The sequence below is a fragment of the Hylobates moloch genome, unplaced genomic scaffold (assembly GCF_009828535.3).
Source record: "Hylobates moloch isolate HMO894 unplaced genomic scaffold, HMol_V3 SCAFFOLD_2, whole genome shotgun sequence".
Classification (NCBI taxonomy): Eukaryota; Metazoa; Chordata; class Mammalia; order Primates; family Hylobatidae; genus Hylobates; species Hylobates moloch.
In genome coordinates, this window is record NW_026652277.1 from 12,922,225 (window position 1) to 12,939,501 (window position 17,277).

A 17,277-nucleotide genomic window follows, 5' to 3' on the forward strand; every position below is an offset into this window, starting at 1 on the left:
TTGTTTAGGAGATCTATTGTACATTGTGCTTATTGTAGCTAATAACAATGTCTTAAATGCTTGACAATTGCTAAGAGAGTAGTTTTGAAATGTTCTCACTACAAAAATCATAAGTATGATAGGTGATGGATATGTTTATTAGCTTGATGGGTCAGCCCACATGTGCATATACATGAAAACATCACGTTATACATCACAAATAGATACATACATATGTATCTATGTGTGTGTATGTATGTGTGTGTGTGTGTGTGTGTGTGTGTGTGTGTATCTTTTTTTTTTTTTTTTGAGATAGAGTCTTGCTCTATCACTCAGGCTGGAGTGCAGTGGTGCAATCTCAGCTCACTGCAACCTCTGCCTCCCAGGTTCAAGCGATTCTCTTGCCTCAGTCTTCCGGGTAGCTGGGACTACAGGTGCATACCACCATACCTGGCCAATTTCTTTGGGTTTCATCATGTTGGCAAGGCTGTCTCAAACTTCTGACCTCAGGTGATCCACCCGCCTCGGCCTCCCAAAGTGCTGGGATTACAGGCGTGAGCCACCGTGCGCAGCCAGATACTTATATATTTAAAATCAGCACAAGAAATATATTTCTTGTGTCAATTTTTTAAAAATTTAAGAATAAAAATAAATTGATGAATGGATTTAATTTAGTTGAATAAAAGGCAAGGCTTTGGAGTCAGCCCTGAACTGAAGCCCTCGCAGGCCCCACACCCATTGTGTCTTGGAATCTCGGACATACCACGTAACATTTCAGAACCTCAGTGTCCCATCTGCAGACCATTGCAGGGTTGCTTTGAAGATTGAATGAGATGATGTACGCAAAGCTTATAGTGCAGGCACTGTGCAGAAGATGCTGGTGCTGGGAGAGGGGCCCCTGCAAGTCTAGACCCAGGCACCGTTTCCATTTCTGTCAGTGACCACTTTTACCCCTTTCCTTAATGTACTTTTGTTTCTTTCCTTCCTGCTTCGGAGCTTCGAGATCTGCTCTGTCCCCTAAGTGTAACATTAGCAGGGGCAAAGGACGGAGGTGTGGCGGGCACTTCGGGGCCACCTCACCTATGCTGGTAACCAAGGTGCCCACCCTCATCCTGAGCGGGTTTCTGGCCTCCTCTAGGCTTTCCTTTCTGCTGGTGTAACGAAGTGGGCTGGGCTGGTAGTCTCTCTGGCTCTTCCTATAATCCTGGGTGACCCACACCCACCTGTGTGCCGCGGTTCAGTTCTCCCACTGATTTGCTGTGTGAATTTGGCAAGTTGCTTCTCTGGCTGTCTCTCAGTTCCCTCTATCACATGGGGGCAATCCTGGTGTCTACTTCAGATGTTTCTGGTTTCTAGGGCTGGCTGCATGAAGTCATGTGAAGTAGCAGCTGCAGGCGGGGACAGGTGGGCACTGTTGTTGGCAGCTTTGCTGTTCTGCTGTAGCGATGTGATGCCACTGTCACTCCTAGACGAGAGGTAAAGGATTTGTCTCATGTGCACGAATGGGTCCCGGTTCAGGCTGGGCAAGGACCTCTGGGTAGAGAGATGCCCCCTCTGGCAGGTGGGTCTCTGATCTTGGCTTTGGGGCCTCCCCTACCTGTTCTGGGTGCCTGAGAGCCAAGACAGTGCAACTCCATTGTTCTTCATACCCGTCTACCTACAGGAAGTAGCCTCCCTGTGTCCCCTGCCACAGAAGCCAGGGCTGTGCTGAAGAGGCAGGAAGGAAACCAGCCTTCCCAGCTAATCAGCAGGGCGACAGGGAGAGGAGTCGCCGCTCAGACCTGCTGGCCACACAGTGGACAGAGCTGCACACAGAGTCACCTCATGCTCCCCCCGCAGTGGCTTCCCTTCCCCGGGAATAATGAGCAGCCGCTGAGCCCTTGCTGGGCTCAGAGCCCCCATGGGGATGGAGAGGGACACACAGTGACAGCCCAGGCTTCAGACCCGGCAGCTTCCTCAGGCTCATTTATTCAAAGCTGCACTCCTTTCCCCGCTCTTTCCCTCTGGGTTTTCAGAAAAGCTAACCCCAGCCCCTCCTGTCCAGAGAGATGGGGGCAGATGCGCCACGTTTTATACTCACTCCCAGACAGCCCCTGTCTGCCATCCCACAGCTGCACCTACTCCTAAAGGGCAGGCAGCCACCCGTCCAGCAGGTCCAGGGCTCCCGGGCAGAGTGGGTGGGCAGGCAGTGCTGGGCACAGAGCGGCAGCTGTGGCTGTGCCATCCGGCCATGCGTGTCCAAACCCTGGCAGCATAGTGGTCACTGGGGGCTCTGCGGTGACAAAGGAATTGTCAAAAACACCCTTGGTGAAGAGCAGGAGCTGAGAGGGTTGCTCTTCGGAGGAGACTGTGATTCCTCCCAAAGCACAGATAGGAGTCACTTGATGGTTACTGTTTGTTTGCTGTTTGATTTTTTTTTTTTTTTTTTTTGAGATACAATTAACTCAGAAGTGGCAACTCTTTTGACTTAGAATCTGAGATGCCCCAAGGGAATAGGATAACAAGAAGAAGCTTAAGGGGCCTGCTTCACCATGGAGTGACCCAGGGTGGGCTGAGACCCAGGCCTGCCTGCCTTCCCTGCCCAGAGTGACACAGGGACAGTGGAAAGAGAACCCCAATGTCAATGCAGGCTTCGCACTGAGATCACTCATGTCACAACCAACCAGTGCTGAATTCCCTTCAATTACAGGGAAACGAGGTCTTCAGGGTTTCCATCTGAGGGCGTATGAGTTTCCTGTGTCTGCTGTAACAAATAACCACAAACTTGATGGCTGGAAAATAACAGAAACTGACTCTCCCAAATTTCTGGAAGCAGCTGGAGGGGACAATCGCTTTCCCACCTCTTCCAGCTTCTAGTGACTGGGGTTCCTCCCTGTATCTTCATCACTCGTCACTCAGGTCTCTGCCTCTGTCTTCTCTCCTGTATGTCTGTTTTAAAAAAACCCTCTATATCTCTCTTATAAGGAGACAATATATCCCAGTACTTTGGGAGGCCAAGGCAGGTGGATCCCTTGAGCTCAGGAGTTCGAGACCAGCCTGGCCAACATGTTGAAACGTCATCTCTACTAAAACACAAAAAAATTAGCTGGGTGTGGTGGCACATGCCTATAATCCCAGCTACTTGGGTGGCTGAGGCATGAGAATCACTTGAATCTGAGAGGTGGAGGTTGCAGTGAGCTGAGATCATGCCACTGCACTCCAGCCTGAGATCGTGCCACTGTACTCCAGCCTGCACTCCAGACCCCGTCTCAGAAAAAAAAAAAAAAAGGAGACAACATAATGGCACTTAAAGCCCACCAGAATTACTTCCTCCTCCCAAGAATCACGTCTTTTGTGATGAAAGGTAATACTCACAGGTTCCGGGGACTGGGATGGGTACATATGTTTTTGGGGACCACCATTCAGCACACTATAGAGTGTAACAATCATGTCACACAAAGTTCATCACAACACAAGAGCACACGTGCCAAGTGTGACTAAGGTGCCTGTGTTGAGGGCTGTAGAAATCCAGAGGAGGGAGAGAGCATCTGTAGGCAGGATGGTCAGGGAGGGCTTCATGGAGGAGTGGGCTTTGAGCAGGATAAAATTTAAATGGGAAGGGGGAGGGGGAGAATGGCATGTACAAAGATTTGGAAATAAAAATGAGATCGGTGTTTTCTTTAGTTCAATCAAGTAGATTGAACAGAAATGGATATTTTTGTAGGGAACTGGGCAAAAGTGAGGTTGGATAGGTAAACTGGGGCTGGGTTCAAAGGGTGGTCTTAAATACCAGGCTAGCATTTAGAACTTGATACTATATGGAGTGGGAATTTTGTTTTGTTTTGTTTGAGACAGAGTCTCACTCTGTCACCCAGGCTGGAGGGCAGTGGTGCGATCTCGGCTCACTGCAACCTCCATCTCCTAGGTTCAAGCAATTCTCGTGCCTCAGCCTCTCGAGTAGCTGGGATTACAGGCATGTGCTACCACGCCCAGCTAATTTTTTTGCATTTTTAGTACAGACAGGGTTTCACCATGTTGGCCAGGCTAGTCTCAAACTCCCGGCCTCAGGTGATCTGCCTGCCTCAGCCTCCCAAAGTGCTGGGATTATAGGTGTGAGCCACCGCACCTGGCCATACATTGAATGTTTTAAATAATTTATGATTAGGATCTGAAATAATGAATACATGTAACATTCCATGCCAGGCATATTCTAAGTACTTCATATAGATCAGACTAATTTATTTAATTCTCCAAACAGCCCTGTGACCTGGGTATAGTCATTATCCTCATTTTATAGCTGAGAGGAAACTGAGGCACAGAGAGGTTTAGTAACTTACCTGAAATTATATAAGAAAGACAGGAAATATTAACTGACTAGATTCAAGAGATCAGGAAGGATGCAGATGGTGTTTAAGTTTTTTCAAATGGGTGAATAACACTCTTGGGAAAGGAAGAAGCTAAATTTAGTAATAACATAAAGAGCAAAAGCTGGGTGCATTGGGTCACACTTGTCATCCCAGCACTTTGGGAAGCCAAAGAAAAAGGGTCACTTGAGGCCAGGAGTTCAAGACCAGCCTGGGCAACATAGCAAGAATCCATCTTTACAAAAAAAATTTTTTTTTAATTAGCCAGGCATGGTGGTACATGCCTATAATTCCCCGCCTACTCAGGAGGCTGAATCTGGAGGATCACTGAGGCCCAGGAGTTAGAGGCTGCAGTGAGATATGATGGCACCACTGCATTCCAGCCTGGGCAACAGAGTAAGTCTCTGTATCTAAAAATAATAATAATAACAACATAAATAATGTCTTAGGATAGGAACTTGTTTTATCCACGGTAGTTCATCATTGTACAGATGAGAAAACTGAGGCCCAGAGAGCTTGCATACTTTGTCTAAGATCATCTATCTGGATATACACATGTCAAGTTTAAGTTGGTGGCATAATATATAAGTGATGGTAAATGCTAGGCCAGCGTTTAGAGCTTGATACTATATGGAGTATACTGTGGAATATAGTACTCTGTGAGGAATTGGTGAGGTGCCTGGGTGCTGCCTCATCCTTGAATTCCTTTCCCCAGAATTTACCTGAAGGGCTCGTGGAAGTCACCTGAAAGGATGTTGTCATGTGGGTGTGTGTATTAGTCTGTTCTCATGCTGCTTATAAAGACATACCTGAGACTGGGTAATTTATACAGGAAAGAGGTTTAGTGAACTCACAGTTCCACATGGCCTCATAATCATGGTGGAAGGCAAAGGAGAAGCAAAGGCACATCTTACATGGCAGCAGGCAAGAGAACTTGTGCAGGGGAACTCCTGTTTATAAAACCATCAGATCTTGTGAGACTTATTCATTACCATGAGAACAGATGGGGGAACCACACCCATGATTCAGTTATCTCCACCTGGCCTCACCCTTGACACCTGGGGATTATTATAATTCAAGGTGAGATTTGGGTGGGGACACAGCCAAACCATATCAGTGTGCCTAGAGCACCTTACAGCCCTGCAACACGTTAAGTGCTGTTTTGATCATTCTAGTTGGTCGTGTCCCGCCTGGAAGAAGCAGGCCAGGAAGTAGTCAGGACCTGATCTGGAACCCTGTAATATGCTGGGAATGTGAACAGTTCCCACTGGAATCATCCAGTGTTCTCAAGAACTCAGATCTGGGTGCTGGAGCCACAAAGCACTGACTGAGAGCTCCTCTCCTTTCTTCCCTAAGTCTTTAGAACCAGTGCTTTCCTTTCCTTGCTAAAGCACATGGCTGAATCCCAGGTTTCTAAGCCCAGTTGGTGTTGGAAAGACTGTCCTATTAGCTCTGTGAGCAGTGCCACTGAGAAGTATATGTTAAGGAGGGATGTTTGCAAGGAGATTTTATTTGTCAGGTATCAGGAGAATAAAAGCTTACAGGAACAATGGAAAAAGAGTTTGAGATACAAAAAGAAAAAGAAAAGAGAGAAACTATTTGAGTGAGCAAAGTTAATTATGGGCTAAGAGAAAGTCAGTCTTAGATGTAATGACCTCTCAGGGCCAGGACGGCTGATGGCCCACAAGAGGCTAATTCTGACAAACCCAGGGAGCACAGGGCTGCCTTCCTCACGTGGCCTTTGGGCTCCTGCCCAGGTTGTCCAATAGAATGTCATTGGGCTACAAGCTGCCTTTCTGGCCTTGCTCCCAGTCCGATCCCTGCAAAGCTCCACAAATGTTTACAGCACCAGTAATTGGCAAATTATACTCAGCGGGATTCTGTAAACATCCCTTCAAAGCACATAAGAGCAGATTGCTTTCTGCTTGCCCAGCAACTTTCTCTAAAGGAGTTTAAGAAACTTTCAGAACAATGTAGTACATTAATCACTGTCACATCAGTGGGGATATTGTCTTCATTTGCAAGATCAGGAAATCAACGGGCTGATGCCACAAATTATTTTAAATCAACTGTACAGAAAATAAAAGACTCAGTGCCTGAATCAGTCAGGACAGGCTAGGTTATGCTGCAATGACAAACAACCCCCAAAGTCTCTGTGACTTAAACAGTGAAACAAATGACATGTATTCCTCACTCTCACTACATGCCCATCCATCAGCTCTCACTCTCATTGACAGAGCAGCCACCTTCTGGGCTGTTGCCAGTCACTATGACAGCAGAAAAAATGTATGTGGCTTTAAAAGCAGCTAAGAGTCAGGAGTTGTAACCTCAACATCTTCTGGGATCTATTTTCTCCCTCTTCACAGCCTTTATTTCTCCATTTGTAAATTGCAAGTAATAAATGTAGGCTTTTCTTCCTGGAAATTGATACATATGGTCTATAATAACTGTTGTGTAAAGTAATGGGACTGACCTTTTAAATTTTTTAACAAAAGATACCCATCCAGATAGGTACAATTGTTGAAAAAGTTTATTTGAAAGGATGAAGTTTGTTCCAGCCAGGCAGCTACTGCTCAGAGCCTTTTCCTTGACTTCAGTTTATGAGTCACCAAGAAAAGTTGTTTTCTTATTGTAGTGTGACAGGCTAAATCAGAGAGACATATCACCATGGTAAGGCAAAAACTCAGTCTCCACAAGGCTTCCATGGTAATATCCATTACTCTGGTGAATTCTTCACTGTGTTAAGCCATCTCTTTATTCTGCAGACTCAGAAACCTGATTTTTCATTCTCAGGGGAAGACTCACATTAACCAAGTTCAAAGTACTGATGTATAAATCTATAATGTCAGTGCACTGGTTTCAAGTGAGTCATATAGCCCTCACTCAGCCAGAGCCCTTGAGGCATGATCCTTAGGCTCTCACCCTGGAAGCAGGGTCAACAGAGGTAGGGTGGCAGAGGGATTACACATGTGGGCTTTGAAACTATCAGACCTCCTTTCCCCCTTTTTCCTTTTTTTAATTGTGTCAAAATATATGTAACATCAAACTTACCATTTTAACCATTTTCGTATGTGCAATTCAGTGGCATCAAATGCATACACAATGTTATGTAACAATCACTAATATTTCCAAAACTTTTTCATCATCCAGTACAGAAATGCTGTAACCATTAAGCAGTAACCACCCATCTGCCACCACCTCGGCCTGTGACAACCTCTATTCTATTGTCTCTATGAATTTGCCTGTTTAATTACCTCATCTAAGTGCAATCATACAATATGTGTCCTTCTGTGTCTGGCTTCTTTCACTTAGCATAATGTCTTCAGGTTCTATCCACATCAGAATTTCATTCCTTTTTAGGGCTAAATAATATTCCATGCTGTGTATCTGAACCTTGTTTTGAATCCCAGCTTGGCTGTGAGACCCAGGACAACCTGCCTGGTATCTCTCAGTTTCAGAATCTTCTTTGGCAAAAGAATAATAATCTCTATTCTGGATGATAATGAGATCGTATATGAGGGACATATCCAGGATGTAGCTGTTCCTTGGGAGGCATGGAATTAGGAGAGTTCAACGTAATATGATCAGCTAAAGTAACCCCAGGCCTCCATTTCTGCCACATAAAAGGCCTTACCACCCAGTAAGGGACCCAAATATTCAACACCTATTGGCGAAGATCATGTTTGCTTCCTGGGTTCATCTCCCTTCCCCAACTGCCCCTCCCACCCTGCCTCCACTCACCCCCTTCCATTCAGGCCCAACCATTCTATTGAGTGATTAATATATGTTCTAGATAAACTATGCCAGCACTGGGAATCATTCTTTCTCTTTCTGGGCAAACTTATGTATCTCTGATCAAATCTGCTGAGACGTAGTCTTTAAAGTTTAGCTCTCTTTTTTCTCTTTCTCTCTTTCTCTCTTTCTTTCTTTCTCTTGCTGTTTTTCTCTTTCTTTCTTTTTCCCTCTATCTCTCTCTCTCTTTCCCTTTCTTTCTTTTTTTTTTTTTTTTTGAAACAGGGTCTCACTCTATCGCCTAGGCTGGAGTGCAGTGGCATGATCATAGCTCACTGCAGCCTCAATTTCCTGGACTCAAGTAATCCTCCTGTCTGAGCCTCCTGAATAGCTAGGACTAGTCCCAAGTGCATGCCATCATGCCTGGCTAATTTTTAAATTTTTTTTGTAGAGATGGGGTCTTGCTATATTGCCTCTGGGCTTAAAGGATCCTCCTGCCTCAGCCTCTGAAAGTGCTGGGATTATAGGCAAGAGCCACTGTGCCCAGCCTTAAAGTTAAAATCTCAAAAAGAACAAAATCTTATTTTTATTGTTTTCAAGTTTGGACCAGACCTCTCACCATAATCCCTAAGAACCCACAATAATTACTTGGTAGTCACACTTCATTTTATGAAACTGGGTTGACCAGGCATAATCACCCATTTCTCCTCCTCTATTTCTGTTCACTAGACTTGACTTTAAGTGACTTTTGGCATTTGAAAAAAAAATCAAATCCATCCTCGAGAACAAGAAGATTTATCACCAGTGAAAATGTGTTGACAAATCTGACACAAGCTTCAAGGGCAAACCCAAAAGATTATCAAAAATGTTTTAAGAAATGGCAAGCATCAGAGAAATACGGTGACTACTTTGAAAGGGGTAGCAAACATTTGGACAGGTAAATTATATCACAGACTGTCCCTAACCTATGATGGTCTGACTTATGATTTTTCTACTTTACACTGGTGCAAAAGCAATGCACTTTTAGTAGAAACTGTACTTCCAGTTTTGAATGTTGATCTTTTCCCAGGCTAGCAGTATGCGGTACAACACGCTCTGGCAGGGCTGCTCAGCCGTACAGTCACAAGAGTAAACAACTGATAGTCTACAATGTACTGAATTCAATAAAGTACATGAGCCATTCAACACTCTATGATAAAACAGGCTTGACATTAGATGATTTTGCCCAACTGTAGGCCAGTGGCAGTGTTTAGAGCACCTTTAAGGTAGGCTAGGCTAAGCTGTGATGTTTGGTGGGTACAGTGTATTAAATGTATTTTCGATTTACAATATTTTCAACTTCCAGTGAGCTTACCACGATGTAGCCCCATCATAATTTGAGGAGCATCTGTACATTGCAATTTATTTACTTATTTATTTATTTATTTATTTTTATTTTGAGACAGTCTCGCTCTGTTGCCAAGGCTGGAGTGCAGTGACGTGATCTCTACTCACTGCAACCTCCGCCTCCCAGGTTCAAGAGTTCTCCTGCCTCAGCCTCCCAAGTAGCTGGAATTACAGGCACACGCCACCACGCCCGGCTAATTGTTTTATTTTTAGTAGAGACAGGGTTTTGCCATGTTGGCCAGGCTGGTCTCAAACTCCTGACCTCATGCAATCTGCCCACCTCGGCCTCCCAAAGTGCTGGGATTACAGGCGTGAGCCACGGAGCCCGGCCAGTACATTGCAATTTTAAAAGCAGCCACACTACCTCATAGTCACAAGTGATCCACCATAGCCTTTGTTATTGGGCAGCCGAATACTTCCTGGGGGTGGAGCTAGTGCTGGCCACAGCCCATGGCAAACACAGCATTTACCGGAAGCTTCAAGAGCGCCCATCTTGCATTCTACTTCATAATTCATCAGCGACGTTCTGAGATGTGCCACGTTTACTCCACTGCGTTCTCCCCAGAGTAGACGTTCTACCAGGAGTGAAGGAGGGTCTGACGTATCACCTTGAGTTTCCTGTTGGTTACAGAGATTGCTTTTTCGCTTTTTCAAAATTCGGTATGAATGGAAGTATAGACTATGAGGTGGTATTGATTTATCACGTTGGATTCTCCTGTCGATTCCTGTCTGCTGGGGAGGAAGCTTCAAACCCTCTCTTTCAGTTTAAGTGGTTTTCATTGTGAATTGATGGTCATCTAGGCCCTGAGGCTGCTACCCAGGAGCCTAGGAGTGAGACAGAAAAGGGTGGAGCATCTTCTTTGGCTTTTTAAACTTAGTGCTAGCTCCTACTCCGTGTCCCTGATAAAAGTCTAAGGTCCTTATGGGCCTGTGCTGTGCCTTGCTTATTTTTCTGTCTCCTACAGAATGTGGGCAGTGCCCTGTACATAGTAGGCATTCAATAAATAAATGTCTGTTGTATTAAACAGTCATTTCAAGATCAGGGTGCCAGCATAGTTAGCTCCTGGTGAGGGCCACCTTCTCACTTTGGCCCCACATGGCAGAGAGAGGAAGCAGGCTCTCTGGTGTCTCTTCTTATAAGGACACGAATCCCATCTTGGGGGCCCCACCCTCATAAACCCATTTAAACCTAATTGTCTCTCAAAGGTCCCATTTCCAAATACCACTGGATGTCAGCGCTTCAACACACGCATTTTGGGGAGATATAATTCAGTCCATAGCAGTACCCAAAAAGTGAAATAAGAAACCAACTGTTGGCCAGATGCAGTGGCGCACGCCTGTAATCCCAACACTGGGAGGCCGAGGCAGGCAGATCACGAGGTCAAGAGATCGAGACCATCCTGGCCAACACAGTGAAACCCTGTGTCTACTAAAAATACAAAAATTAGCTGGGCATGGTGGCGTGCTCCTGTAGTCCCAGCTACTTGGGAGGCTGAGGCAAGAGAATCACTTGAACCCAGGAGGCAGAGGTTACAATGAGCCAAGATTGCGCTACTGCACTCCAGCCTGGTAACAGAGCGAGACTCCATCTCAAAAAAAAAAAAAAAAACCAACAGATAATGAAATAACTTTCCTAATATCTGGTGAGTGTGCTTGGAATGGAGTAATTTTCATAAAGGCAATGTATTTTCAAATGCATGACCTGGAAGCTAGTTTAGAAATAACTTTTCTCTTCTGGCCCCATATCCCCATCAGACAGCCTTTCCCTCCCTCCCCCACTTCAGTGCCTGGTGTTCTGTGGTCATTTCAGTAGTAACAGACCAAGGTGAATAACATGTTAACAATACAAACATCTACCATGACTTTATGCCTAACGCTCTGGTGTGCTTCTTTAGACTGGCAAATATCTTTCTTTTTTTTTTTTTTTTTGAGGCAGAGTGTCACTCTGTCACCCAGGCTGGAGTGCAGTGGCGTGATCTTGGCTCACTGCGACCTCTGCCTCGCAGGTTCAAGCGATTCTCCTTCCTCAGCCTCCCAAGTAGCTGGGCTTACTAAAAATACAAAAATTAGCCAGGTGTGGTGGTACATGTCTGTAATCACAGCACTTTGGGAGGCTGAGGCAGGTGGATCACCTGAAGCCAGGAGTTAGAGACTAGCCTGGCCAACATGGTGAAACCCCATCTTTCCTAAAAATACAAAAAAAAATTAGCCGTGCGTGGTGGCATATGCCTATAATCCCAGAGGCTGAGGCATGAGAATCGCTTGAACCCGGGAGGCAGAGGTTGCAGTGAGCGAAGATCATGCCACTGCACTCCAGCCTGGATGACAGAGCGAGACTCCATCTCAATTAAAAAAAAAAAAAAAAAAAAAACCCTTCTAGGAAACAAAACAGAAGGTCTCTATCTGTTGATGACCCTTGACTTGGCTGTGTGCTCATCAGTGTCATTGTCTATTTGTTTGGGTTTATAAAAATCATTTGCTTCAAAATACTTGAGCTTTGTGACATTTCATTGAAAAAATTATGGAAACTTGAGATTGCGTATTTTAGAGAAAGCAGTCTCTCACCACTTACCCTTCTTCCATTGTATTCTCCTTGCAGCCCAAGCTGTTGGCCAAGGAGCTTCTTGACCTTGTGGCTTCTCACTTCAATCTGAAGGAAAAGGAGTACTTTGGAATAGCATTCACAGATGAAACGTAAGTACTGCCTTGAGCCCTCACAGCCCGAAGGGGAAGTCAGTGCAGAACCCGAAACTGCTCCACTCCAGTTGTCAGCAGCAAAATCAGCTGCAGACCACTTGGGTCCCAGTGGCAGGTCTGGGGTCAGTCCGAGTTCATCATCTGAATTTCAAAGGCCTTCTGGTCATGCCTGGTACAGCCAAAGGATATAATTAGGGTGATGCTAATATTATAAAATTATTAGGTAAACTAGTTCTTCTAATCAAGCAGGTTTGTGTTCAGACTGAAATGTTTATTTTTTTTTAAGTGGATCTCTGTGGGTTTGTTTTCTATTTAAGTTAAATGAAAACTTCTGGAAATGAAACATTTCTCTCTACTGTTGGGATAACAATAACAGGAAGTGAATTTGATGATAAATTCAAAATGAAAATAACCTGCGCAGTTTCAGTATCTAAACTGAAATAAAGCGACTGTGAAAATAAAAAATTCAGATCACCAATCTGATGAGAAGAATATTTGCTTTCAAGGGTCTTTTCAGTTTGGCTCTATAAAGTGGTGTTTTGTAATACGAGTAAGGAAAATCTTTACTAAAATTTCCATTTTCTTTTTAATGTACTGTTATCAAAAGAGTATGGTGAATACCTGTATAGATCTCTAGATAAAAATGAGCTATTCTAAGAAAATAGTTCATAATTTTCTTTCCTCTGTGCACACACGCAGTCACAAACACACACACACACACACACACACAGTCTCTCTCTGTCTTCCAGATCTTCAGAATTACAGAGATGATTTCCTAAACTACTAAAAGATCGGTGTTAGGTTTAGGGGCCAGGCGAGACAGTACAGGGGAGCCCAGGCCCCGGGAATCAGGTGGTGCCACTGAAGCAAGAGCAGGTGGGCACCCACATGGGCCAGTGAAAGAGGCAACCAGATGTCCCTGCACATGGCTACACTTGGCCTTGGCGAGCTGCAAGTGGACAGGGTGGTCCTATGACTTATTATCCAAATTGAGACACTGAACAAAAAGGGGTGTCATTGGGACTGTCTTGGGCAAACTGGACCATCTGGTCACTCTGTAAATCAGGGTTATTTCAGGCTGTGGTGTGTTCAGAGAGCAGGCAGCAGGAGCAAAGCCACATCGTCCTCAAGAAAGCTGGGAGGAGCAAGGTCGGCCCCTAGTCCTGGAGCCCGCAGGGAACTGGAACGCAGGTGGGAGTGGCTGTCGGTGGGCAGGAGGAATCGCAGGCAGGGCCAAGTAAGCCCAGCTGGGAAGGGTTCAGGGCTGTGGGGGGAAGCACCCAGCACTACAATTTTTTAAAAGCCGTTAAACAAATGCACATGTAGAACAATTACTTTTACAAATGTAGATTATTCTCTCCCCTTTCTCCTGAGAATAACTGTAAACCACTTAAATTGCTGTTGAGACTATTTTCACTAATCAGAAGGAAACCCTAAGTTTCAATTAATCATAGCCCCATTGTTCACATTTCCCATGTAAGTTTACTAAAAGATCCCATGAACTCTAGAGGAGCCCTGATTAGGCTTCCCTTTTGAATAAACAAGAATTGAAAAATGAGCGTGTGATCCTGAGCTGAAGAGGAAGATGATGTGCGTCTGCAGAACATTTCAGATCACTGCCCTAACAGCGCTGACTGGCAGGAATCGGACCTAGGTAGAAAGGCACTCTTCTCCCAGGAGGGTTGAGAGCACCAAAGCCACACATCACAGCAGGGGGTGCACACACCCAAGTTCAGCTTCCCCATCCAGCTAGGCTGGTACGCTCCAGGTCTGAGCTCTCCTGGCTCTCTGTGCTGACCAGGAAAGCATGTGCGTGCGTGCGTGCGTGCGTGCGTAGAAGCCAGGCCGGATAAAAGTGTCTTGTCCCCTCTAGTAGTGGAGCTGGCTTCGTGGAGGCTCTGTGGGGGGCAGTGATGAAGAGGAGTGAGCCATCCTTCTGACATGATCCAGAGAAAGTGCAGCCATTTCCATCACCTGCCCCAAGTCTAGGTGGGAGGGTCTCTCCGGCCACAGAAGGAGTGGCGGCCAGCCAGCTGGAGGCCACTGGAAAACCACTGGAGCTGGCAAAAGATTTCTGAAAAAGAACTGGCAGATGTGCCTGGTGCACCAGGGGAAAGGGCAGGTGTCAGGAGCCCAGAGGAGGTGAAGAGCTGGCACCTTCAAGGCTGGGCAGTGGGGAGGCTATGACTCAGGGGCTGTCAGTCCCGGTGGGACAACGCCAGGGCCAACAGACATTGTGAGTGCCTCTTTGTTCATCTGAACTTTTCTCCTTTTCCTGGTAGGAAAGAAGAACAAAAGCTCCCCCTGCAAAATAGTGCCCTTGGGTGTTCACCTGCTCTGGCTTGGTGATTCCTAGGTAGTAAGCACTAGCCTTACAGTACTACATCCCCCGGCCTTGCTCTCTATCACGGGACACTACAGCAAAATTGTTTTATAACCGTGTTTTCTAATTCTGCGTGTGTATTGTGAGCATGTGTGTGTCTGTGCTTTATACAGGTGCTACACTGTGTGTTTTATAGTAAAATGCAATCGTAGTTCCATTCTTTATGACAGCCTGTGGTGTATCACATGTATTTGTCTATTTCCTAAAGCAAATAAAACAAGGCTAACATGTGGAAAGCACTTATAAACTGTAAAGTGCCGTACAAGTGCAAGATACTCTTACCAGCAGCATGATTGTTCCTGAGAGTAGAATTTCTAATAGTAGGCTGGGCATGGTGGCTCACACCTGTAATCCCAGCACTTTGGGAGGCCGAGGAAGGCAGATCACTTGAGGTCAGGAGTTCGAGACCAGCCTGGCCAATATGGTGAAACGCTGTCTCTACTAAAAATACAAAAATCAGTCAGACATGGTAGCATGCGCCCATAATCCTACCTGTTTGGGAGGCCGAGGCAGAAGAATCGCTTGAACCCAGGAGGCAGAGGTTGCAGTGAGCCGAGATTGTGCCACTGCACTCCGGCCTGGGCAACAGAGTGAGACTCCTTCTCCAAAAAAAAAAAAAAGAATTTCTAAATACTACAGTGTGTGACTCTAGGTCATATATTGTCAGAGACTCTTTCAGAATTAACTGCTGTTGACATTTTGTGGGATCTAGATGAAACTGGAGAAAATATATATAAAGCAGAATGTAGAGAGGAAATTGGAAATTTCTCTAAGCTTCTCTCACTCCATAAGTTGTATTCATTAATAAAGCATCTAAGTCACAGTGTAAGAACTTATGCCCAAGAATGTTTAATATTGTTAGCAATCAACAGTTTTGCAGCATTAATACTAAGCCTGCTTTCTCTTTTTTTAATCTTTTAACTTTAGTTTTGAAATAGACTTAAAGAAGAATTGCAAACATATTAGAGAGTTCCTTTATACCCTCCACCCAACTTCAACAAATGTCAACATCTTACAAACGACGTGACTTTCATCAAAACTAAGAAATGAACATTGGCATTATATTACTAACTAAACTACAGACTTGATTCAGATTTCCCCAATTTTTTACGAATGCTCTCTTCTGGACCAGGATTCATTTGCATCTGGCCTCCTTTTATTTTTACTAACTCTGTCCTCATAAAAAGAGATACAGGTGGTTATCTATATAAATTATCTGAATCGTGGTGATACGTGCAAACAAAGACATTTTGGCAGCCTTTAATACATCCTGAAACTAACCAAGAGCCAGGTATAAATCCAATGTTAAAATAATTATTGGCCGGGCACTGTGGCTCACACCTGTAATCCCAGCACTTTGGGAGGCCCAAGTGGGCGGATCACGAGGTCAGGAGATCAAGACCATCCTGGCTAACATGGTGAAACCCCATCTCTACTAAAAATACAAAAAATTATCGGGGTATGGTGTCACAAGCCTGTAATCCCAGCTACTAGGGAGGCTGTGGCAGGAGAATCACCTGAATCCAGGAGGCAGAGGTTGCAGTGAGCCGAGGTCATGCCACTGCACTCCAGCCTGGACGACAGAGTGAGACTCCATCTCAAAAAATAAAAAAAAAAATTTATATTTTGCTAGAGTTAGGGATCTCAACCTTATCTATACTTTGGAATTACCTGGGACACTTTATAAAATACCAATGCCTGGGACCTACCCCCAGAAATTCCAATTGAATCAGCCTGGGTGTGACCTGAGCTTCTCAGTTGATTCTAGCATGTAGGCAAATTTGAAAACCCCTGTTCTAGACAGCGAGAATGTCGCAGTATTTCCTGTGCTCTCTCCCTCCAGAGCACAGAAGAAAAGCTGATTCTACTTCAGCATTGAATGTTGGGGGCTAGCAACGACTCATCCCAGGGGCCTGTAAAGTTACAGACCATCTTCCTTCTAGCTTCCATTCCTAACAGTAGAAGAACCAGCTCGGAAGTTCAGGTTTAATGTTTCCGGGTGTACAAATAGGGTAACTGAGATTTTCATTTATCAACCACTGGCCATCCATCCCTTAGAGAAACTCATTTTTACATTTTTTTGAAATATTTCTATTGCTGTTTTAAGACCCAAATTTCAATTTTTTTTTTAATTGTGGGGTGAGTGCAGTGGCTCATGCCTATAATTTCAGCAATTTGGGAGTCCAAGATGGGAGGATTCCTTGAAGCCAGGAGGAGTTCAAGACCAGCCTGGGCAATAGCAAGACCCCATCTCTACCACACACACAAAAAAAATAAATTGTGGCTGACACCTGTAATCCCAACACTTTGGGAGGCTGAGGTGGGCAGATCACTTGAGGTCAGGAGTTCGAGATCAGCCTGGCAACATGGCAAAACCCCATCTCTACTAAAAATACAGAAATTAAGTGGGTGTGGTGGTGCATGCCTGTAATTCCAGCTACTCGGGAGGCTGATGCACGAGCATTGCTTAAACCCAGGAGGTGGAGGTTGCAGTGAGCCAAGATCACGCCACACACTCCAGCCTGGGTGACAGAGTGAGAATCTGTCTCAAAAAAAAAAAAAATTAAAAATTAGCCAGGTATGGTGGTGCACACTTGTAGTCCCAGCTACTCAGGAGGCTGAGACAGGAGGATCACTTGAGCCCAGGAGTTCAAGACCGCAGTGAGCTATTGTTGCACCACTGCACTCTAGCCCTGGTGACAGAGTGAGGCCTGGTCTCAACAACAAAACTAATTAAAATCAAGAAGTAGCTTGTGG

At 45.1% G+C, this 17,277-nt stretch overlaps 1 protein-coding gene across 3 annotated transcripts in view; it reads left to right on the forward strand.

Annotated features, from left to right (window-relative positions):
• The window catches only part of FRMD4A (FERM domain containing 4A), a 692,562-nt gene that overhangs the window by 516,899 nt on the left and 158,386 nt on the right, over window positions 1-17,277 (forward strand). For all 3 annotated transcript variants that reach the window (XM_032158219.2, XM_058431644.1, XM_058431642.1), the window contains one exon: window positions 12,040-12,134. In XM_032158219.2, coding sequence (XP_032014110.1) covers window positions 12,040-12,134 — 95 coding nt within the window. The remainder of the gene's footprint in view (window positions 1-12,039; window positions 12,135-17,277) is intronic.